This window comes from Anthonomus grandis, chromosome 10 (assembly GCF_022605725.1).
Source record: "Anthonomus grandis grandis chromosome 10, icAntGran1.3, whole genome shotgun sequence".
Classification (NCBI taxonomy): Eukaryota; Metazoa; Arthropoda; class Insecta; order Coleoptera; family Curculionidae; genus Anthonomus; species Anthonomus grandis.
Window position 1 is genome coordinate 8337746 of NC_065555.1, and position 26081 is coordinate 8363826.

The window sequence follows — 26081 nt, forward strand, 5'->3', positions numbered from 1 at the left end:
AAATTGACAGCCCACTTCGTTCGGCAAGTTTTAATTCGGTTACGGTCTCTTTCCCGAAGTTTCAGTTTTTTTTTGTACTGCACGAAGTTTCACCTAAAAGCCTAATTAATTAATTTCTCGTATTTTTGTGAAAATGAATTTTTTTAATAGGTACATTGTCTTAAAAGAAAAAGTTTTTTTTTCTATAAAGGAGTTTTAGAAAAAGGATCCTAGATATTAGTATAAGGTTTGGTAAATTAATGTATTGGTATATGCGACTCATATTACTAGCCAATCACTTAATTCAAATCACGATAATTTAAATATTTGTTAGAGATCTAGTTCACAGCCTGGCTTTAAGCTTTCGCTAAGGTACAAAACTGATCATATTAATATTATCATTCTATAATTACTTATAATTATTTATAAATGATTCTATAATTATTTAAAATTTTAACTAAGTCACTCATTGACGTAACTTTTAAATGCCTATGTTATTATAAAGTATTATATAGGTTTGAATAAATAACGAAATTAAATAATAGCAACATCCAACACTCCTGCCAAAATATTGATTTTTTCGGAATATGGTATGTGCCTCTTATCTACGGTATCGCCATCCTGGTAATTATAATTTTACAAAAATTAATTCTTTTACACCGGGTCAGATTCTAAAAAATATCAAATTTTAGGAAATAATTATTAAAGAAAGGAGGTGAGAAGTGCAATAATCTCTTGTTACATGTGAACGTGAAAGTAATAAATAAGAATGGTTCAAATAAATTCAATAAGTGGTACAAGGCAGCTAATGGCTGAACGAAATTGGTTTAACAATCGGTTTAATAGAAAACCTGCCAATGCTATTCAAGCTCCTTCCCGTGCGATAAATTTTTCTTTCATTGAAATTTGGTATGTTTTCTCAATGCCTAAAGATAGAAATAAGTGCCCTACTTAAGGCTGAAAATATTTCTAATCTATCTAACTTAAGACTAATTTTACATTTAACAACTTTATTTAAATTAAAAGAGATAGGCGTCATGATGATTGCTTTTCAATTGCGTAAAAACACATTTTAGATGTTTTTATGATGTTGTTGTTGACTTTTCGTCAGAGCTTTTTCAAGCTATCATAATGATATAGTTGATTGCAAATGTGTCTTGGGGCTTGTTGAAGGCTTTTTACTTTAAGAGTGATGAAATATAGAAGCCTTTTGTATATGGTGAATTTTTTAGGAGTTATTTCTTTGATGAAAGATCAGATTGTGTGTATTGGTCATATACAGGGTGTCATTGAAATGGTGTACTTTTTTTAGGTTATTTTCTTCGCAACGTGGGTTCATTTTTTAAAAAATACATACTTTTTCCTACAAAAAAGGTACTCTTGTTGCACATCGCCCAGAACGATGGTTTTCGAGAAAATTGAAGGCAAAAAGTTTGCTCTGATGGACTGCTAACTGGTTAAACAACATAAACTTATGAAAGTTATGGGGTTTCAAAAGTAAACAAGTAGTTATTAAATAATTAATTGAAAAATCTAAATTTCATGATTTTTAAAACATCGTATTGCTTTAAAAAAACGAAATAAAACAATTACCAAAATTCCTTATTAAATGCATACTTATTTGATTCATTAGCCTAGTTTACACCGCGAGTACCAAATATTCAGTACGCGGACTAAAACCTCTACATATTCTCAAACCTATTAAGTCACAATTTGGAATAATTTACGTGTAAACTTGTCAACTCGCGCACGTTGAGTTTGAGAATAGGGGATTGGGTCCGCGTATTGAATATTTGGTACTCGCGGTGTAAACTAGGCTAATGAATCAAATAAGTATGCATTTAATAAGGAATTTTGGTAATTGGTTTATTTCGTTTTTTAAAGCAATAAGATGTTTTAAAAATCATAAAATTTAGATTTTTCAATTAATTATTTAATAACTACGTGTTTACTTTTGAAACCCCATAACTTTCATAGGTTTATGTTGTTTAACCAGTTAGCAACCCATCAGAGCAAACTTTTTGCCTTCAATTTTCTCGAAAACCATCGTTCTGGGCGATGTGCAATAAGAGTACCTTTTTTGTAGGAAAAAGTATGTAGTTTTTAAAAAATGAACCCACGTTGCGAAAAAAATAACCTAAAAAAAGTTATTCACGAATTAACCCCCTACCCTTGCAAAAACTACCCTTTCCGATTTTCCAAATTATTTTTCAGTATCACCATTTGATTTTGGGTCAAAATTTATGGCAGAGGATTTTTTTTCGAAATTTTATCTCGTTTTTTAAGCCTACAATTTCAAAAAACCGTTTTTTAAATTTACCCTTTCAGTGCCCCTAACTCCCTTAATATGCATTTTCCGCCCTATAGTTATAGGAACTTTTTTTAAAATTTTTAGGAGTACTATCACCCCCCGAATTTTTTTACACCATTTCAATGACGCCCTGTATATAGGTTGGCGAATAGAAGACTACACATAGGCATTATAAATGGCAAAACCGCTACTCGCTGACTTTTTGGTCGATAATCATGCTATTTTTGGCACGGCACAATCAGCAGACCTCATTCTGCTGTATGACTGCATACTGCACTGTTGAGTCACAGATTTACAGAATATTCTGTAAATATAGTATTCTGTAAATATGTGGTTGTGTCTTAACACGTTAACTGCCATACGTATCACCGCCAACACCGGTGACTCGTACGAATGAGTTGCCCTTGTACCGCACCAAAAAGTTACAGAGTTCTATTAAAGACCAAGCCCAATAAGTTAATGGCACAGTCTTTGCCTAAAAGATGTGGCTGAATTCGCAGAGATTTATGCGTTCCGTATCGATTTTTGGGTGTTTTCTCGGTGGATCACCGGTGACTCGCATGTTACTTATATAAGTGAACCTTTATTTATTTTATGGTAATCAATTTTGTTTGTTTTTGCTTGGTATTATATTTTTTGGGTTGTAAGTATAAAAAGTGATAAAACATGGATGCAAAGGAGGAAGAAAAACTTTTGCAATGGTAGAAGAGTTAGAATCTGAAAGTAAAGGGTTTAAATGATAGAAGCATAATTAAAGGTTATGTTTATGTAATATTTAGAACAAAGTTGTGAAAATAAGGACAATATTGACGTTGAGGATTTAACTGATGATGATATTGAACGTGAGCAAGGTGAACAAGAACTTAAAGGTATAGGTACCTAGTAAATTTACAAAAAAAAAATTACAATATTTTTTATCATTCCAGATCAAATTCCTAGTACATCTCGAAATATTAGAGTTATACAACCTAATGAGAAGAATCAGTCTAAAAATAGCAGTAAATACGTGTTCTAAGATAGTGAAGAGGATGAGCCCTTTCCGCCCTCTGAGTCGGAATATGAACCGATCTCTGAATCGCAGACACAGACTCTGAAATAGACGAACCTGAATTAGAGAGAAACGAAGATAATATTGAACCGACCGAAAAAGTGATACAGCGATAGCAGGACACAGTAGCAATAGAGTTGTATTAAATTTAAAGTGAGATTACCTTGATACCGGCCGAACACTAGTAACTGATAACTACTATAATAATCTAGAGTTGACAGATATTTTACTGGACAGAAAAACTGAATATAATCAATATTATAACACTACGGAAATACGTCAAAGGAGTACCTAAAGACATTTTAAATGAGAAAATAATGAAAAAAGGACAAATTAAAGGAAAAGAAAATAATGGAAAAGTTGTTGGTAATTGGAAGGATAAAAGATCAGTTAGAATTATAACTACAAGACATACACTCAATATAAAATGGGCATTGATTTATCTAATCAGATAGCCTCTTACTTCTCAGTACTTCGTCGGTCTATAAGATGGTACCACAAAGTGGCATTTGAATTCTTATTTGGAACATCGGTTGTCAATGCCCTTATTTTGTATCAAATTTAAAATAAAAAGAAAATTGAAATTTCAGAATTTAGAGAGGCTTTAGTGACGGGATTAATCGGAGATATGATTGATAATGAAAAAAAGGCCAACAAAACTAAACACTTTTTAAAAGAAGTAACAAACAAAAACGAAGGATAATAGGAAAAAAAGAAAAAGATGCATAGGATGCTACGACAAGAAATATAATCTTTCCAAACAGTCAAGATTAGCGAGTAAAAAAACGAAACTAGTATCTACATTTTGTAATGAGTGTCCAAATACTCCTGCCCTCTGCTTAAGTTGCTATCAAGATTACCTAGTTTTTAAGTGTTTTTACAACATATTTAGTCGTTTATAATATGTTACTTGTAATAAAATATAAAAAAATGTTTATTTTACTTTTTATTTGCATAACTTTACTAATGTGGATCACCGGTGATAAGCACTTAAAAATTGGTTAACTCGGTTCATGTATAGCCCGTTACCCAGGCAAAATGTCTTACTTTTAAATCCCAATCGTTTTAGAGCGCCCTGAAGCATCAACCTGCAGAATATCACCGGTGATACGTACGGTACACAAGTGAACTTAAAGAGTTGATCACTGGTGATACGTATGATACATAAGAGAAGACTTTCAAAATGCCCCCTTGGTAGCCAACGTGTTAAAGCACTATTTTCTTTTATGGCTGTTTATACCCCGCCCGAAAAAATTGAGTTCATAAAAAATCAAATGTCGTGTCAAATTTTAAGACATCTTGCATCCAAGAACGTAGAAATTGTCGCATCACAGCTCAACAACCACCTATTGAAAGTATAATTTTTCGGAGGATAAATAACATGATATAATAGTTTGTTGGCTATAAAAACTTTACTTTAAATTTTGACCAACTTAAAAAATTACGAATTTTCTTCACACCAAGTCATTAGCAAAAAAGACATACCTCCCTAGACAAGGAGGTAGGAAGAAACTAAATCCGTAGTATCCGTAGACAAGAGATATACATATATTTCATGGCGGGAACAAACTATGTACGGAAAATTTTTCAAACACTTTGTAAAAACACAAAATTTTGAGAAGAAATGTTCGAAACTAGACGTGAAGAATAAATGTAGAAAATATGGTTTATTCAGTAAATCTATTTGATTTTAATATTTTTTGATTATAATAGTATTACTACCACTATTTATTGCTAAAAATCGAACGTCTGGTATAATATTTGACAATGATGTGCCATTGAGTCATATTATAAAGAAAACAGAGTAAAAAAATAGCGTTCAAAAACTTTGCAGAAACTTAGAACTGCAGTTATATCTAGAACATTCAACCAAAATCAGAAAATTGGACTACTATAGATAATCGCAGGATGTGCATAGCATTTGTTACTCTACAGAACTAAACAGTTTTTTTACTTGATCAAAAAAATAGTAAATAAATTTATTAATAAAAACAAATACTAGCTTTTTGTTTAAAATTGTTTCTTTGCCAGCCTAACCTAAATGGCTTAACCAATTTTATTAACTAAAATATAAAACGAGTGAATAAAAAACGTTCCTAAAATTTAAAAATTCCATCTATTAACACTATAAAAAATCATGTATCAAATAATACGGAAATAGTACTTTATAAAAATATGTATTCATCCATGCCGAAAGGCTATCAATATTCTGCCAAAAACAGGTTCGAACTTTCGCTATGCAAAAAGTAAAATTCATACCGGACAAAAGCGCCACACACAATGAATTTTCAATAAAACTTTGGTAATGGAAAAAAAACGACGTCTGTATAATAAATGGAAAATATATTTAATCTCAAGTATACTTAAAAAGCCTTTTTGTTAAAAATATCCACATTTCTGGTTTGACTAAGTTTTCTCGATAGTCATGCTTGGGGGATTTATTAAATAATTCCTTTTTCATATCTATTTATCAACTAATTATATTTATTAAAATAAATTATTTATGTATACACTTTTAAGCTGCTTGGCTTTTTTTAAAAAATTAAACAAAAGCCGTAATATTTAAGATTGTAATTTAAAATAAAACATACACATACTATGTTTGATATTATGCTTGTATCAAGTTACCAGAAATCAAAAATCCTCATAATACCATAAGTAAGGAACAACTATAAAGAAGGGCGCCATATTTAACGATATTGAAAATAAATCATTTTAACTAAATGTAGATTTAATTTCTTTACAATTAAATAAAATATATACTATAAAATACTGAAAGTACCTATAAATATTGAAATTCGAGAAAGGCGTGCCACAAATTCAAAGCTCACATACCGGAATAGTGTAGTAAATACTTTGTTTTGAAAATGACAAAGACTTAGAGGAAATAAATAAAGGGACGAGAAAATCCCCGGTTCTAAAACGAATTTTATTTGTTAAATATGAGAGGCGAGCTAGAATAAAGCAAAAGTTTTTTAATTAAATTTTTTATGTAATTAATATTCATGTAAGCTTTTCTATTTTATTCTAATATAAATAATTATTAAGTTTTTAATTTTTAAACTAATTTAGTAGCGACCTTGTTTAATTTTTTGCAGTTTTTAAACCAACGCCTACAAATTCTTTTTAACAACTTCAATGCAAGATAAATATATAGTCCTATATAGACTTTTTTCTAGTTCTTCTTGGAATAAAATAAAATAGAGTATATATCAAAAGCCTTTCACTACACTGGAAAATATGATGAAACGCGTTAAAAATACTCCTAGAGCTATCAGTTTAGATTTTGTTACTCGGTAGCAACCATACAATATACAAGTTTCTGTGCAGTATTTAGGTTACCTATAAGAAGTTTTTTCCTGTAACGAGAAAAACTTTTATATATTCGGAAAAGATTTGGCACGAACTTTTATCTAGAATTTTATCGTATATTTTTCACTTATTATGACGTATAAAAAAATTATGTAAACAATTTAAGGGCGCTATTTAAAAAACCAAGTTGTTTTTAAAATTACCTTTAAAAAAGTAAAAACTAAATTCTACTGTCCGCGTAATATAAAATATCTATTACTGGAAACGTTTTTCTAAAATGCACCAAATATGATGCCAATAACCTGTTTATTAGAAACGTATTAGATATTTAATATAGAATTACCATAAAAAACCGCAGCACTTCAACATCTTATTTCGCATTTTTATTTCCATTTAAAATAATAAAACTTTAGATAACACAGAATAGCAACTATTTCACTACAAAGGATGTCGAAAATGTGCACCATTAACTTCAAGACAGTAAAATAATCTATCGAAGAACTCTTCACGAACATTTTGGAAAGTGGCAACATCAATATTGCGACATGCATCAATTATTCTTTGATACGTCAAATCGAAGATAAATTCTGACTGGGTAACGTTAATTTTTTGTTTCACGTAGCATTATAAAACAAATCCAGAGGTGTAAAATCGGGCGATCTGGCTGGCCACTTGATAGGCCCTTGACGACCAGTCTACCGATTAGGGTAAGTATTAGTCAAATATTCTCTAACATTTCTACTGAACTAAGGCGTTGCCCCATCTTATTGAAAAACTAATATCGCTGGGTAAACTGTAAATATTATCCAGATATTTGAACCAAGCGCACGTGACTGCTGGACACCCGAGAATGTAATCTGCAGTTTTATTCTATATTGACCGTTATTGCAGATCCCTGTAGTTCATATCAGTTTATTTACGACCTTTATGCACTTCTGCATGTGCTAGAAGCTTACCTTTTCATCCGTAATGGCCTTAAATATATTTTTATAACGGATACGAATCTCACTTTAGTAGATATAAGCTATACATGCAAGGTGATAAACTGAAAACTGACAATAGCTTTATGTCAAAAATAAAAATCGCTGAAAACAATTTTTATATTAGGAAGGGAAAAATGAAATATTGTGATAGTAAACTTGTTTTTACTTACCCAACCCAATCCAACAAAGCGCCTCCTCCTGCTTATGATAATTTATCTGAAAGCTCCTAAAAAATGCTTTTCAAATATACTCTACAAAGCTAACAAGTTTTTTTAGTTATTAAATTAAATTCCATACTTTATCACTAATTTAATAAATGCTTAAAAATATTCTTATTAATATCGTAGGATTAAGAAAGGTAAAAAAACTAAATATAAAGTCTTAAGAAGTATTTTTGTATTTCGATTTTCACTTTAAAAGGCAAAACTTTAGTGTTATTAGAAAAATTACAGTTAATTTTGATTTCGATACTATTTGCAACAGACAACTATTTATCTGCAACAATATAATACAGCGCAGCTGAATGTGTGAATATAATTTTTCATTTATGGTAAAAAAGATTAGTAATTTTTAAGAATAACTCTATAAATTAGAGGTACCCAGTACACTCGCTTACTACTAGAAACTACTCTTCACCAGGCAGCTAGAGCAACTAGATTATCTCGTGAGTCTAAAAAAAAGTACTTAAATAAAACAAATTTCATCCCTATAAAATACAAAGCTTGTAAGAACTGGGTCATGATAAATCCGACAGAAGTATTTAATTTTGTTAATATGCGATAAATAGAACTTCTGTAGAATATTAAAAATATTTGTTTTAGTGATAAATTCACCTTTTATTTAAATTTATTATAATATAATATAACCTCTTGATTTCCACCTCTGTGATCATGTAAAATATGTTGTATTTAAAACCCAACCTGACCTAATAAAGCAACTACGGAAATAATAATTTAAATATGCCGAGATAGTTTTAAAGAAACATTTACATTTATGTTTGAAGACGCAATCTATTATTACATTAAAAACAATGGAAATCATTTTGAAAATTTCTTTAATTAGTAAAAAAATAATTTATTTAAGTAATATTTTTTTAGTTTGGTTTTGTTTGATTCATTAGATATAATGTATATTGTCATTCTGCATAATAACTTACAAATAAATAAAACTTTACTCTATGAAATCTAATTGCAATTAAATCTGAATTTATTAAATTTATTCTTAAGTCATCTTAACAATCTTTTAACGAAGTAAATATTATTCTACTTTCAGATGCACATGGGTGGCGTCTTGGCAACAAGTTGTATTTTTCTGCTGATTTTAATTCAAGTTGCATTTTCAACACTGCTGCCTTCCTGTCCACTTGAGTGCCTTTGTCTCTCGCAAACACAGGTATGTACGCTAGTGTATAAACGTTATTATAAAATATTTTACAATTTGTGGAAAGAAAAGTTTACAATTACTTGTCACAGCTCTCATAACAAGCTATTTTCTGGATCATCCCATATGCACTTCTTGCAATGTTTTATAGCTTTATTTTATGAGTAAAAGGTTTTACTTAAAGAATCATACTGGTATAAAAGAGTTTAGCCCAAAGGAAGAAATGGCATAGCATGTATTATTCTAACAATGATATTTCACGAAAATGTTTATATTTCGTTTTCTACAATTAATTCTGCGGTAACGATTTTAACTTGTAAGTGAAGATTAAACATTAAAATAGTGCGATAAAATATTCTTAGATAAATTTTGTTTAAACAACCGCAACATATTTGAATAAGCCGCTTATGGATATTATTTAATCATAGTAAGAGCGCCAGCGGAGGTGTGCGAATGCAATTAGGCAAGTGAGGTCAGGTAAACCACAATTTAGTGCCTTAATGCATGTACTTACAATTGAATAACTTAACCAGAGACCAGGCTTTTACGTAGGTGGTTATAAAGGAATTAGCACATGATATTAAAGAATCTAATTTTCTAGGATGAAAAAAATTAAAGCTATATACAGATTATATATATAAACTAAATAAATTAAAAGATATATTGTTTAAATAAAAATAAATAGTTATTGCAAGGCATTATGAATATTTTATGCCTACAAAATATTCATAATGCCTTGCTTGAAAAATATTCTAGAACATTCATTTAACAACTAGAAAAATATGCTGTTTTATGACTTGATGACTTGGGGTCAATAGAAATCAATATAAGTATGTACAGGGTGTCTCATTTTGGGTACTTTTGCGGGGTATCTCCGTTATTTTTAATGTTAGCGTGATGCGGTTTTCGCGACAGTGTGCTACTTTTTCGTGAAAATAACGATGCCGTTAACAAAAATTCCAAAGCCCTCTTAGATTTTAAGATATAGGCCATTTTTGAAAATTCGACATTTTGGGACTCCCCTTGTATTTCGGTTAATCTTTAACTTATCGAATATGTAAAAAAACAGTTTTATAGATTTTTTTCCGTAGAATGCAGTGGCGTAGATATTTTTTTTAAATATTTACTGTTTTTGAGTTATAAGCCAAACTTATGTTTTTTTTTTAATGGAACACCCTGTATATATATGCACTAGTAAATTTATCTTCTTTTTACCTTTTCAAAAATATATAATGGTATGCACTTTTTTTTAAGAAACATACAAATAAATGACAATTTTCTAAAATTAAGGACATAAATTTATTAATAGGCCATGAATAACAATAACAAAGATAAAACTTAGACAAATTACTAACAAAGAATTGGATTCATTGCAAATACATTGGATGCAATCAAAATATACCTATTGAGACAAAAGCATAATATTAAAAAAAATACACTACAACAGTATAGCTCCAATTTTTACAACATAAGCTTGTTTTGTAGCATAAAGCAACAAAACATACAAAACAAAAAACTCAACTGTATTTAACAAAAAGAAAAAAAAAAATTAATGGTAATGTTCAAAATGATGACCATTCTCTCGAATGCAAAATTGGCACATTTTTGTGATTCTTTCAATGACATTAAATAGAACCATTGGTCTCCTTCGCAGATTTTGAAAGGCTAAGTTAATTGCCTCTCGAAGTTCGGCAATTCCATCATAACGTGTTTTATACACTTCATTTTGTAGATACCCCCATAAAAAAAAATCCAAAATTGAAAGATCTGGTGATCGTGGGGGCCATCTTACAGGTCCATTGGTACCTATACATCTTTGCGGAAAATTATTCTCAAAAAATTCCCTTACTAGCCTTGAATTATGACTAGGAGCAGCTTCAATTGAGGCCCAAATAGCATACTCAAACGAGATGAACTACTAAAAACTAGACACTGTATAGGAGTAAATAATAAGCTAAGTATAAGTAAAATCCTAAATAATTTAAACAAAATAAGAGCAAAATAGTACAAATACCTTGAGAATAATGATAATGTAATTAAATTGTTACAACAAAATATTAAATGACCCAAAAAATTATACTATATTCTTCAAATTATTTATTGCAAAAATATAAAACACCGATCGTCATGTTTGTATATCATGATTTAAAAGCCTTGTTTAAAATATACATTTATGTTGTTATTAGAATTGCAAATATCTAAAATTAAATTTTACATTAAAAATAAAATCCAACGGGCTTTCTTTAATTCCAGAACAATATGACGCCAACCTAAATGGAAAAAGTTTTATTTTAAAATTACATCATTGTACTTCCGGTATTATTTTTTTAAAACAGAGCATTCCGTTCAAGCAAACCAGTTGGGGTAGTTATATGTATGTAAAATAATGCTAATCAGAGAAAATATTGTTTTTCTTAATTTTTAATTCTTTATGAATGGAAATAAAAATAAAAAATTAGTTGGAGATCATTGTTATAAGCAAAATCATTATTGGTTTTGTTATTAGATATCATGCCACTATTTTGAATATAAAAAATTTTGAATATCTATTTTTTCTTTGAGATAAAATGAGAATAGATAGTCAATTATTTGTATTTTGTTGTACTGCTAAGTTGGACTTAGGTGGAAATTGAATGGCTTTAAAACGGTCAAGCTTATAGATGGTTAACATTTTGATATGTACAAGGTCATCCTTAAGACACTTTAAAAGCGCATGGTATAAAAGAACCTAAAGAATAAGGAAAGCTGCCATGTAAGTTAAAAAAAAACAGGATGGAAGTTCTTACATTATTTTTTTTAAATGAAAACATGTCCTATAAATATATAGTAAGTGTTATATTTTTTATTCAAATTTTTTGTCCACCATATATAAGTTTAATCTTTTCAGAGCCTTTTACTTACGATCTAATTCCGACAATTTTGTAAAGCTTTTCTACACAGTATATAAAATTTTAAAAAAAATTAAGATCGATATGATTTTTGTTCTTAAGTCTTTCAGTAATAAGCTAATTGTTTAAATATAGCTTAATTTTTATGTCATTTTAATTTCCTTTTCTTAGAGACTGCGCCTTTAACAGTTACTTTAAAAAGTATTTATGAATGAATATAAATTTTTAATCATTTTCTCATTTATGTTGGAAAAAGACATCCTACATTCTATATGCATGTATTTTGATGAATACTTTCAAAAACATTTGCCAGAGACTTTTAATTTCGCTGAATAATGTTGCTCTGAATGACTTCTGTGTATATATAGAAATAAATTAATTTTATGATATTTATCTTTTTTAGCATATATTTTGTGCCATTTTATGTTTTAATTAACTGAATGCATTTTTTTCCTTTGATGTTATTTGTATGTATTTTCTTTATTATGCTAATTCAGTCTCTGATGTTAGTTTTATTTATAATATATGTAATGAGCGATTAAGATTATTTTAAAAGCTAACAAAAGGAAATATTCACCATTCTCTTGCATGAAATACTCGTAATATTAATTTTGCTTAAATCAGTGTTGAAAATTGGGCTTGAGTTGTTGTCAAGAAGGAATCAATCTGCCGAAGAATCGCGTTTAGAGAAATATTTGCTCATATCCACAAATCTTTACTATGGTCTTAGTTCTGAGCATAAATAAATAAAGAAGAAAATAAAAAAATTTAAGAAAATTGAAAAAAAAATTAAATTTCTTCCTACGGTATCTCCACTTATTACTGAGAAGTCCTGAAGTTACTAGTTCTGTTAGAGCGAATACGTTCCATTGGTTTAAGACTTTTACAAAAATGTTCATAATTTATTGGAACAGAACTGATAACAGTTTGTTGTACTATAAGTACATTGAGAAATTCTATGCCATCATTGTTTATATTTCCTTCTGTGCGAATGCAGGACCTTATGATCCAAGATGCTTAGTTAGGTTCCATTGGTATGTGACGCATCAAAGTAGTTTAATGACAGCTGGCCATTTCGTAAACTATCTAAATCACTTTATAAAACCTAGCATATCCACATCTTAACAGAAGTCAAGATCTGGCATACCTTCATGTCAATAGAAGTTAATTCAATGTAATTCGTATGTTAATTCTATTCAAGGACTCAAGACGATACCGCATGCATTTACTACAATTTATTATTTTATATATTTCAGACTGTTCAGGTGTCAGGCATGATATTAAATAATTGCAGCCATTAAAGTGTTTTATATTGAATTTCCGATTGCATCAAACCTCCCATTTAGTATATCAAGTGTCCCTTGTATATGGAGGTCTGACACACTTTACATCAAGTGCTTTAAAATTGTATACTCAAAATTTAACTTTTAATTTTCAGTAATTTTAGGTTACATTTCAAAGCAAAGTATTTATTTTGAGCTCTGATGTAAATAAATTTAATATTAAAATCTTAATAATGAAAGGTGAATTAAAATTTCCATAAAAAACTAATCGACTCTATCTAGTAATTAAGTTAACATTTCGAAGCACCTATTCTCAGTCGATGGATATAATTGATATGATAATTTATAATATTTGTAAAAGTTTGCATTTCACTATTTATTTTGCAAATAATCTGAAAGTAAATTAAATAAAAAAGCCATTGGTAGTAGAACATCTTTGTCAAATATAAATAAAACTTTTTCATGCAAAAGATTTCAAGTTTTGCTAATTATTTGCCATATGTGTGTGAGTAGAACTGCATAATTTTAAAATTACTATTATATAATATGAATAGGTGAAGTCTGGTAGATATATTTAAGTCAAGTCAAATAAAAGTTATTTTACGACTTAAGATTTGCATAAAATTTTAGTGTGTATTAGTAAAATACCTTGTTTAGTAATTACTCTTGTAAATCTCAGGTGTCTTCAATAGAATTTACTGGTTTACGATATCAAAAGCTTTTGATAGTTCTACAAAGAATGTAGGTATATTTTTATCGAGGCAAGTCTTTTAACAAAGTATCATTGCTTTATCCTTGGTGATCAAAAGGTAATTTATATTCTTAAAAAAATATAACCAAGAGCCAAGTCTAAAATAAAACATTATCATTTGGTACATTCATTTATGTACGTACTTACGTAATTAGTATGTTGATTGTTATGTTTAGAATATCAAGAAAATACTTTAAACTTAAAGTTCAAAGCCATGCTATATCTTTTTTTTAGCTGCTATTTAGAGTTTTAAACATTAAACTTATGGTATTTGACAGATATATGGAGAAACAAGTCTTATCAGCTTGAATCAATAACGCATTGGTAGTTGTTTTAATAGTGTTGTGCCTTGAGTATATATTGAGAATCAATATATACTTAAACTACTAGTCTTACTTCGTAGTTGTTGTTCATAATAACCGCTTTTAATCCATTACTTACTTACTTACATTCTTGAAAATCTTCTTAAATTTTTCGTATTAAATGACCTCTTGATACGATTTCTTCAGTATAAATTAACTCTGAAGCTCGCCTTCATGCATAGAAATCTAATGGTGGCAAGTCCGGGATCTAGCATACCACGGAATTTCGTTAAATATCGACGGAAATGAGCTGGTTCTTCTTTAAATAATCCTGAAAGAACATTTTGTGAAAAGTATAAATATTTGTCGCTGTCTAATTTTTTAGGCAAAAAAAATTAGGGCTGATTAGTATTGGTTCAAAGATACCTGTTGTATCCAGTATGGATTTGCATGCCAATTATAAAAATTTTGAATGCTCGTCTCAAAAATGACTTTCGTACGTCCATATAATGTTTTTGAAAAATCGTTTTTAAAACCGAGACTCCAAACTCTAAACTAAAAAATTAGCTACTACGAATAGGATCACCATTTTCAAATTCTTGTACATCGATGCCATGAAAACGATATCGTCCCTCCAATGCCAAAACCGCGAATGACGCAAATTTGTAATTTTGATACCCCCATTTAATATTGGAATGAGCACTAAAATACACCCTTTTTTTTACACTGCTGTTTTAAAATTAGGATAGTTCACTGTTGCAAATTAAATTTATATTGATTTTTCATTTCTTTATTTATTTTCTTTAAGAGAGCACATTCGTTGTTTTGGCATATAGGCGAAAAATTTAAAAATTGCACATTCGTGGTTTTGGCATTGAGGGGACGATATTTTCCTTTATGATGCATGGTTCTGCAAACCTTGCGACAAATTAAGATCAGCAGCAAGTTTCTTATACCTTTTGATGGAATCATCTTTAAATGGTTGCAGAATTAGATCTTCGGCTTCAGAAGCAGGTGAACCTAGATTAACATCAGGTTCGTTACGGTTGACACTTTAATAAATATATCGTATTTAATAAATCGTATTTAATTAAGTAATATTGAACCTTCTGACATTAAGCAATCTGCTCCTAGAAAATCGCTCTTGGTAAAAGCTTCTCGTATATTGCCATAAAAATTGGCATGTTTAAGAAAATAATTTAACAACATAATTTCAAAAAACTGTTTCCAATAGTTCGTCTTCCTCGTAGTTCAGTATTATGGTTTGCATTGTATGTTATGGCATGATGAAAAAAAAAAGAATATTCAATTAGAGATGTTTCGTTAATATACAGGTCAAGAGCAGCTTTTTCGCCAAATAGAGAATACGTAATGCAAAGCGCAAAATAGAGCAAATGGTAAATATTTTGGCCAGTTGTGATTTTTTTAATATTTAATCCAGTAGGTATTTAATTAAATATAGCGTAAATAGTTAATACTATTTTAAATCTCATTACTAATAAATTACATCAAATGTTATAGATTTGTAGTAGTGAACAGAAATATGCACCTATTATTTGCACGATGTGGTAAATTCCAATAGTAACGGTACTACTTAAGCTTAATTAAAAAGCATAAATAGAGGGCAAGCGACAAAAATTTGGGCCACAGTACCCTACTATTAGATGAAAACATTTTAGAAGACCGCTTGCATAATCGCTTATAACATTTTGCTGATTATCTAAGTAGCTTATTATTATAAATATGAAAATAATTATTTTATAATCATATTTTTGCCAAAACTTTTAATGTGGTCTTTTCATGCTTTGCGGAAAGTTTCCAAGCAAAAATTTTATACTGATAACACCAAAGTTAATAAATGTGCATAAAATGTAGGTCAAATTTTATATATGTTACGGCTTATATGGATACTTGGATAATTTGCAAACTAGCCAGCTATTTTGCAAACTAGCTAGAAGCGCGATATTTTGTATAACAAGTCGATAGTTTATAAACTAGCTGGTTTGCACTATCTAAAAAATTTAATTGAAACACGAATTTTATGTAAACCTATTAATTGTTTAAATAAATATTTCTATTAATATATTATTTATAATATAAATTATAAATAATATAATTCTTTCTATTACTTTTTTTTTGTACAAAAGCTCATTTAAATTATAGTAACATGATTGATATCAATATAGTCAACATTTTAATCATTAAATCAGGATTTTTGTTTGTTCACCAGAGAGCTATTTGGACTGTAGATCAAAAAAACTTTTGGCCTCTATTATTGCAACATAATTCCTTAAACCTAACTAAAACAAGTGGTTTAAATATAATGAATTATTTGAACGATTTAAATTCACATTTTGCAATAAGCGTGTGCCAATATCAAGATTAGTAATTTTTTCAACCAAGAGAAGCTTTGGTGACCTAGAAACTAGCACTCAGCACAAACTAGTGTGTAGCCAAATCCAAACTTAAGATTTGGCTTTGATATGTCGATGACAGGCTTATTATTTTGGATAAAAGCAATACAGAGCTAACAAACTTTCTAGAGCATATTATTAGGTCACGTATCAAGTTTACCAATATACCAATACTCATAATACAATACTTACACTTCTAATTAGCCTGGGTCAACAAAGGTAGGAATTATTAATACACTGTATAAGCGTGCTGTGGCAATTGCAAACAATAATATTGACCTTAGCAGAGTAATAGAAAATATCGACTTACAGCAACTGGAGAATGTAGTTCTAATATTGATTTTTAACGATTCCTTACATCAAGGGAACGAAAAAAATCATAAGAATTACTGAAAAATTCCATATTAGGACTACTTTCACTTCGAAGATAACCATACAAGGTTTGGTATTAAGGACCATCACTATTAATGCCTTCTAGATACTAAGAACTGCGTACATCAAATCTCCTGTGAATGCGGAGTATACATAGACAAGACAAAGCGACCACTGAAAGTCAGGATGAAATAACATCGAGTGGATGCAAATCGGAGAGGTTTCCAAGTTAGGATTATCAGAACACGCTTGGTCCAATGGCCACAACATACCTATACAGAAGCAAAGATTTTGTACAAACAACAATATTGAAAGGAAACAAGATTCCTGACAGCAGCTTACATTTCGCAAAACTAAGGAATCTTAAGCAGGGTCAGTGTCGATATTTCCGATATCTGGAAACCCTTACTGTCAGGACACTGCAAGATCTAATGCACTTCACGCATGACCAGACGTCATACATCTATAGACATTGTGACAATAGTGATTCTCGTTAGTTTACACTTCGTCGCTTACATAAAACGTCACTTTAAACGTCATACTAAATTTAAAATAAGAGCAATAGAAATTCAAAAATTAGATTTTACTACTTTACCATGTCTTCTCTTATGCCTACCACGTTCAAAACGCATTGGACATGTGTAAACAAACTAAGCGGATATGTGCCTTTAAGATTATTCTTATTAACAAATTTAAGAGATTTTTAGTCCATGTTAGACCATAGTTTTTATAGTTTTAATTTTTTTAGCAGTGAAAAAATCAGTTTGAATTACGCAAAGAATTCGAATATCTAAAATTGAAACATCTAACGAAATATATCTAAAAGTAGACCGCAGTCAGTTTTATAATCGCCAGTAGTCGAGCAAAAGTCATTTATCATTTAGGAGAGCTTTAAAATTGCTAAGCAACAATCAGTCTCGGGCGACAGTGACTGACAAATGTGTTCGGTGCCATCTACTAGATAAATGATTTGTTGGTTAAAAGAACATTTTAATTTTGCTGCTGTCGGTTTATTCAGACCATTTTATGGCGTCCTCGGTTGACGGTTTTCATTTGTTTAAAAATCATTTCATTCAATATGAAAGCCCGATTAACTTTTATGCTGGCGGCAAATGTGCCTCTCTGGCAGAAAACAATTATTTATAAACCTCTGCTCCCTGTCATTGTAATAATAACATGGTACTTGAACAGCAATGAGTAGTTTATTATTTAAATTTACTATTTTTAAAAAGGTTTTCATAACCTATATTAAGCTTAGTTAATAGCAGGTATGTGTGTGTATTATAAATATAAGATTATGTCCATGCGCAAACAATTTTGACACATGAAAACAAATGAAAATTTAACAATTTTATTGATTACATATCAGGTATTTTATTAAAATTAATCACTTATTAAAATCTCTGAACGAAATAATAGAATTATTTAGTGTTTTTATAAGATTAATACGACCATTGATACCTTTAGATTACTTGACTTACATGAAATGATATTGGGCTAAGAAGTTCCTATCGACTAAATTTAGCATAGATGAGATATATGTTATGTTTTTTTAACCCAATTGCAAAAAGCAGCTTTAACAAATCAATAAGGTTTCTATTGTACTTTTTACACTAATGATATGTTTCCAAAAATATTTGTATTTATTTTATTAGGAGCGCAAAAGTTTCATAGTTTCTTATGCCATTTGTTTTGACCCTCGTTGAAGATTTTCAAAAGCAAGGGTTAAGAAAACTATAATTAACTTACTAAAAATCTATTTAATTTTCTTTTCTAGATTATATAAAATAACAAAAGACTTTATACATTTTATCATAAATAAATTGCTTTAAAAAAATATATTAAATTATAAATACATAATAATAACTAAAGGACATAGGTCCTTATATTTAATATAGATATAGATAATTTATATATACTACTAATAACATACGTAATAAAATATGCTAACTTCACTAACCTCATTTTTTAAAATTACTTGTTCTAGTTAATAATTTATGAAACATCTTTTAAAGCTACTAAGAATATAGGATGAATTGCCTTTTAGAAAATAGCAAAAATCCTTTAAGCACTTACTTACGAATGCAGATACAAGATTAAACTAGGAATCTGCTGACTTTTAAATGAGCCTCTTTTAGAGCTATATGCCTATTTTAAAAGAATATATATGAAAATTGTATTAGTCTAAGATATATTGGTAAATTTTGTAATAAAAAATTTTTATATTGTAACAATTGTATTTTTAAGATCTTATTTATCATTATAAATTAAACTTATAACTAACTAATATTATTACCGAAAGTTTTGGAAAAGGTCTATGGATAAAAGGTGTAAAATGTTTGATATGGTACCCAGCCTACATCTTTTTTATCATTTACTTTTAAAATTAATAAAGAAGTTACATTTTAGTGAATAATTTAGTGCTTAGAAAATATGTCGCATATGCATCCACCTAAAGGCTTTTTCCGCGAACCCTTGCTCCAAAAACCTCGCAATATTGTAATTATTTAAAGTTAGAACTAAATACATTTTAATGTTATTTTTGGTTTCTTAATAATTATTTAACAGAATCTTTAAAACATTTTAAAAATGCTGCATTTTGCTTTAATTATTCTTCTTGTATATAATTTGTCTGCAATCACCACGATTTCTAAGGTTTTTCTTGAAAATAAAAGAAACTCTTAAAAATTGTTGATACTTTTGCAGAAAAAAAATTGCTTTTCATAATAAACACAGCGATTTTATTGGCTTATTTCTTTACCAATAGAGTTCTTTACCAAGCGACAACCTAATTTTTGCTTCTTTTTAGCCATTATCGACAGACAATACGTCGGTTTCTTGTATGAGGTGGTTATGGGTTTAACTGAGATGGACTTATGTTGATAATTATCGGGTGAAGAAGTTTTTTTATCCCAAGGAGTATAATTGATGAAATTTTGCTTTTTTATTTTTGTGATTCATTGACTTCCGCATTCCATGCGGGTTTTTATTGGAATGATTATATTTTCTTGTTTTGGAAAAAACAATTTAAGATCCGTGCTCTTTTGACTGATGGTACTTATGGTTTATAATCTTGTTTCAAAACCATAATTTTCAAATAAAGGTTATTTTATAACAATCTTTAGGATTATATAATATTTAAAATCAAAGCAGTAAGTTTGGTCACATTCAATTAGTGCCACGTTTATGTATATTTCTCATAGGTTTGTGAGGTAAGTTTTATTATTTCTAATTGATCCAATTTTAAAAGAAGACATTTTTTTTCGATATTCTGAATTACATAAGCAGATTGAAAGAAATTCGATAGGTAAAAAACATTTGGCTGAGATACTCCTACAAAATCTGTTTGTATTTTTTAATAACTTCCTTGATTCTCTCCTAATGTATTTTATTTTAATTTAATTAAATAAAGTTTTGAAAAAATCTAAGTAAATTATATCAATTTGGTAATCGCTTCAGCAATGTTCCAACTTATTAGGTTGCAAAACAGGCTATACTACGCCCCACAAAGGAGTGAAACTTACTCCGGGATGGCAAAAACATTAAACGCAGAGGAATTATTTAGTGAGTATGGAGACAACAGTTAATTCACTGGACAGATATGAGAGATAAATAGAGACAATATGAAATTTAATGTAAACAAGAAAATGGCCGGGAGCTTATTAACATTTAGTAGGGCAAACTGGAATAGCAATCAGAAAGCGGCACATAACCATTAAATGATAACTAAATAAAATTCAAATCCTTAGTGGTGACCTAAATTGCAAACTAAGCAAAAATGAACCTAAAGCTATATGAAATGTAATTTGCATTTGTGCTTTAGAATTAAGAAATTAAATTATGGTTACATGTTGTAATTATTTTTGTGATTTTTTAAATTGTTGTTTATATATTGTGACTAATTATTGAAATGGTTTTCGTGTTTTAGCACAAATTAATCAAACTCAGATGTTCCAACCCATTCTGGATCTCGATTCTCCATTGCGTACACTCTAGTTTAACACAGATCACGCGCTTACGTTTAAACATATTTGTATGTTATTTACTATTTTATTCACTACTTACTTTAGGTTAAATGCGTGCAGTTAAATAAATAGTTTTGTACCAGCATACATATTATATTAACGTACAGTTATGCTTAGTCTTTTAAATTGATTGTCAATATGTTTATGGTTGATTTGCAGTAGGTTTTTAGCCTTTTTTAGGCCAGAATGGTTATTATATATACGCTTTATCTAAAACCACTTTCTTAAGGTCGCGGAAATCGATTCGCCATTTTGCCATTTTTTTCTTTAAAACATTTTAAGCATTTATTAATAATAACATGGATATTTTTAATTACATGTTTGCATTTTTAATCCAGTTTATTACCTCTTTGAAAAATTATTTACTTGTACTTTTAGATTTCTTATTAAAAAAATATATCCTCAGAATTCTTATGCATTAAAGAACATTATATATGTTTCCTTCAAAATGGAGCGAATTTTTATTACTTGCGTTATATACATATATAATAAAGGTAGGATGCTAAAACAAAGAGAGTTTTACGAGTAATAATGCAATAAACCTTAGACAGCGATTCTTGTTTTAATACGCCTTATCCAGCTTTTCTGCCACAATTGAGCTTGGCGAAACTTTAAAGAAAATGATGCATTAAATAACATGATAAAGTAAAATTTATGAGTATACCAAATTAAGTTTTTTCAAAGAATCTTATAAACATTTTGGTAGTGTATATAAATTCCAGTAAGATACATACTATTTTATTAAAGCAGGTCTTACTAGTTTTGTTACAATGTGTATACATAAATTAGAGAGTGGTATGTAAAAGTTCTTTCTTAATTCCTTTTTTTTTCCCTAAAGATCACAATAAAATAAAGATCTACAAAACCTGAATAAGGAATTTTAGCTACTGCATATTTTTTCACTGTAATTGCCAAGACTTAGATAACAGCCAATATACTGCATAAAAACTACATAAAAACAATTATTTTTTTTACAAGACAAATTAAGTATGTATTTATTTTACATTTTAGTAGTAGAATTAAAAATAAATATTGCAATTTATTTTCTTACTCGCCTGTAAATTATTACTATATAAATTACTAAATTTTAGGACATTATTTTGAATCTAAATGTTTATATATGAAGAGTAAGTTACAAAAATACTTTTTTTTTTATTTAGTTTGTTCTTTTAAATTTTATTATTATATTAATTTTTATGTTTTTTTTTTAGATAATTAATACTAAAAATTTTTTTGTAAATATTCAACTTGGTGTTTAGATAATACTCCTAATACTGTTATTATTTGAAATATAAAATTATTACAATAAATAATATAACGTAGTTTATTAACCATTACCTAAGAAAAATTATATATTATATTATATACAGGTATATCACCAAAACAGAGACAAACTTTAGTAATTCTCAAGAGATTTGAACTCCCTGATGACTTTCTGTGTTGCAATATTGTTGTTCCCAAAGGATATTTCAAGATTCACTGAAGCAATATGAGCTGATGTTCATTTAATTGGATATCGATTTTCCGACATTTATTTCGTATTACACCAGATTTTTGATGTTTACTTTTTCTAAAAAGTTAACTTTAGCTATATTCTATGCAGTATAGATAATTACACCTAAATATATTTTGTATTTAAATAAAAAGTGTGATATAATATTTTATATATAATAATAAATACTTTATTTATTTTGTACGCAAAAATTGCCAGTAAACCAGTCAAATTTGCTACATTGAATGAAATGAATAATTTATAAAATGTATATAAGCATGGCTAATTTTACGATAAACAAAATGACAATAAAAATTAACTAATTATTTAGTACTAACATATTAGTTGAATACAGATTTTTTGCCTAAACTGTTTTGTATGATGGTATATATTTTTTGTTTAGTAATATAAATTGACATTTTTTAGCTCTTTTTAATTCTTTTAAATCCCGTTCAGCTATCGAGAAACTAACGACATTGTCACTAAATTAAGGAAGACAAACGTTTTCATAAACCTTATATCTTAACCTTAATTTCAATTTTCATTTAATTAGTAAAGTATTATCTGTTTAATAAGAGCGTGTCTTTTATGGTTCGAAAATTTAAAATTCAAACTTCTATCGCTAAATTATCTTATATCTGTTCTACATTTCCAAGCCCAAGCTCGATCTAGAAATAATCCAATATTCAAGAAGTGCGAATTCAAGTAAAATAAGTTCGCCAAGCTATTGGTTGTAATCTTTTTCATCCACAATATTCTAAAATAAAGTTTTTGCAATGATGCAGAAGTCTTTAAATAGCACAACATTTAAATATGTTGTCTGCACTAATAATTTTATAAAAAATATACATACTAAATTTGAACAATTTATGTCGGATAATAAATATCGAATAAAAAGTTTTTTTTAAAGGAATTAATTTGCGAAATTCAACTAAACTGAAAAATTTAATTTTGACGCCTAAGCATAAACTTTTTATTTTTTTAATTAAACTTTTCAAAAGGCCACTTACGGACTATCCACATAATGTACCACTGCTCTATGGCCAAATTATGTCAAGCTATTCTGGATAACAATGGCTCTCATAATTTTTAAAGCAAAATACAAGAGACGAAATTTAAGACGTAGTAGGCACTAAGACAAACAGTTTTGTTTTTTATGCATATAACCTTAAATGAGCCGTTTGAGACCTAGATCAAAAAACATTTTGGCCACCTGAGAAATGATAAGTTTCAACATCACAGGGTTCGTCCACATTCCTATATAAATATGTGACGGTATTAGAATAGAAGGTTCCGTGATTCCTGACCTCTGCGTTCTCCCGATATTAACCATCTAGATTTTTTTAAAGCTTATAAGTGAGGTGCAAGAATACAAAAAGGGCAAAACTATCATTTAATATGTTAATGTGAGGTCGTATTATCGGTTCTCATGTGGAGAAGATAAGGAATTGCGAAAAAACTAGATGACCGGAGAGAATATAGATATCCTTACCATTATTACTCATTACTTGTGAAGTTCGTTGTCGAGGAAGAAGCTCTAGGCGACAAAAAAAAATTCCTAAGCATTTCTTATTTTATATCGCCAAAGGCTATTACGCCAAAGGATATTACGAATCTACGGACAACCAAGACGAAAAATAAAATGGGATCATGTTTTCAGATAAATTTAGATTTTGAAGAAAAGTCGGGCATCGAACATGTGAAATGCGCTTTCTGGAATTTTCTTTCAAAGTCAAATGGAATGATGGATTGGGTAGTAGAACTTCTTAGGTTTAGTAGACTCTTCTAAAAAATCTTTCGTATGTTTTAAAATAGTTTTATCGTATAGATACCAGTGTTTTTGGACTTATTTGCTTAGCATATTGATGCTTTCTTTGCGTAATTCTAAATTTGTGTAATATAAGATGTATTCAGGGTGTGAAGATGCTAGAGGAGATAAGTTCTGATAAAAAAATAGATAACATGAGACGACTCAGTATTCACTAGTAATTATATAATATTATTATTAATAATTTTTCAAAGTGTGCGCAACATTTTTCACCATGGATCAGAATATTGTTCATTTTTTTCTGAAACAACTTGAAGGAAAATTTGTATTTATAAGAAATATAGAAAAAACTTATTATGTGGTATGCCAGATATGTAAAATATCGTTTTTCGTTAACATTTAGGCTCTTTAAATTTGGTACTTTCATTAAAAAATTATTTTTATTGTAAAAACGTTATAAGCTTCCAGGTTAGAAATAAAAAATTAATATTAACGAAAAAAGTAAATTGCATTAAAAATCTTGATGTTTTGTATGAATAAAAATTGAAACATTAGCAAAAGAGTTTTATGGTAGTCATGTCACCTTAAATATCAATATGTCAAAATTCAATGAAAAGTTCAAATTTAGGATTGGCGATTGCGCACATCATGTAGTGGCGAATCTTGTCTATATAATAATCTTTAAACCTGGGAAGAATTTTGTCCACAAATGAAAATACCAATGTTTGAATTAAGTCTAATAGTTTTTTATGTAAGCATTGCAGTATTCATGGTAAAATAAACTTTATTTTATTCAAAAATGACCTCCTTCACCACTTTCTTTATATATGACGATGTTTAAAATATTGATTTGAATAAATGAATTTAAACAACAATCTAAAAGAACATTTAAATATATAAAAGAAAATAACTAAACAAAGATACAATAAGGGCAACTGAAACTACTAGTTAAGTAAACTTACAAAACTTTTCTACAATTTCTAACTTTCCAAAACATTTAAGAACATTTTCAAAGTTATATTAATGAAGCAAATTGGATTGACAGGATGATGTATCTGTGTGAGCAAGTGGAATCGGTCTTCGTTATAATATGAAAGCTTTGTCATGTTACTTTAATACTGCATATGGAGCCAACTACGAAGGCGGAGAAACCGGGATGATACAGGGATATTTGATTGTTAAACGTTAACGTCGGCTTCGCTGAAATTGTAAATAAACACTTTTATGTTTCTGCTTAAGATACAGAAAAAAATTGGATGTAGCCAGATTAGTCTTGAATTTGCAATATTTTTTTTTACATAGATATATATTTAAAAATAATGTGCCAAAGTTGAAAAAAAATATACATAAAAGATATTTAGTGAAAGATCATATACATATACCAAAAGCAAAATTCATTTTTTTTTGTCTAAATTAAAAAATGTTTAATGGGTTTATATTTGCTTAATTTTTTATATATATTTGCATTTAAAAAAAATATATTTTTTTCCACATCGCATTTACCAGAATAATCAAAAAACTAAAAGATACACTGCAACGTGATTATTCATTGCAATTTATTTTGTTATCGAATTTATTTTTTTTTGTAATAAAACAAAAATAACCAATTTTGCCAGTGGACTGGATAGACCTATTTGCCACCTTATAGTCCTGACCTGAGCTTTCTTAATCAGTGTTTAGGGAGAGATGAAGTATATAGAAAAGGTGTGGGAGTTAAGGTAAAAGATTTAAAGTACTATACATTCTTTAAATGAAGGTTTTGTAAAAAAATTA

General features: G+C 28.7%; 1 protein-coding gene across 2 annotated transcripts in view; it reads left to right on the forward strand.

Annotated features, from left to right (window-relative positions):
- The window catches only part of LOC126741272 (leucine-rich repeat and immunoglobulin-like domain-containing nogo receptor-interacting protein 1), a 266837-nt gene that overhangs the window by 194850 nt on the left and 45906 nt on the right, over nucleotides 1-26081 (forward strand). For both annotated transcript variants that reach the window (XR_007662150.1, XM_050447655.1), the window contains exon 3: nucleotides 8906-9025. Coding sequence is in view for 1 of the 2 variants with exons in the window: in XM_050447655.1 (XP_050303612.1) it covers nucleotides 8906-9025 (120 nt within the window). In the remaining variant the exon portion in view is untranslated. The remainder of the gene's footprint in view (nucleotides 1-8905; nucleotides 9026-26081) is intronic.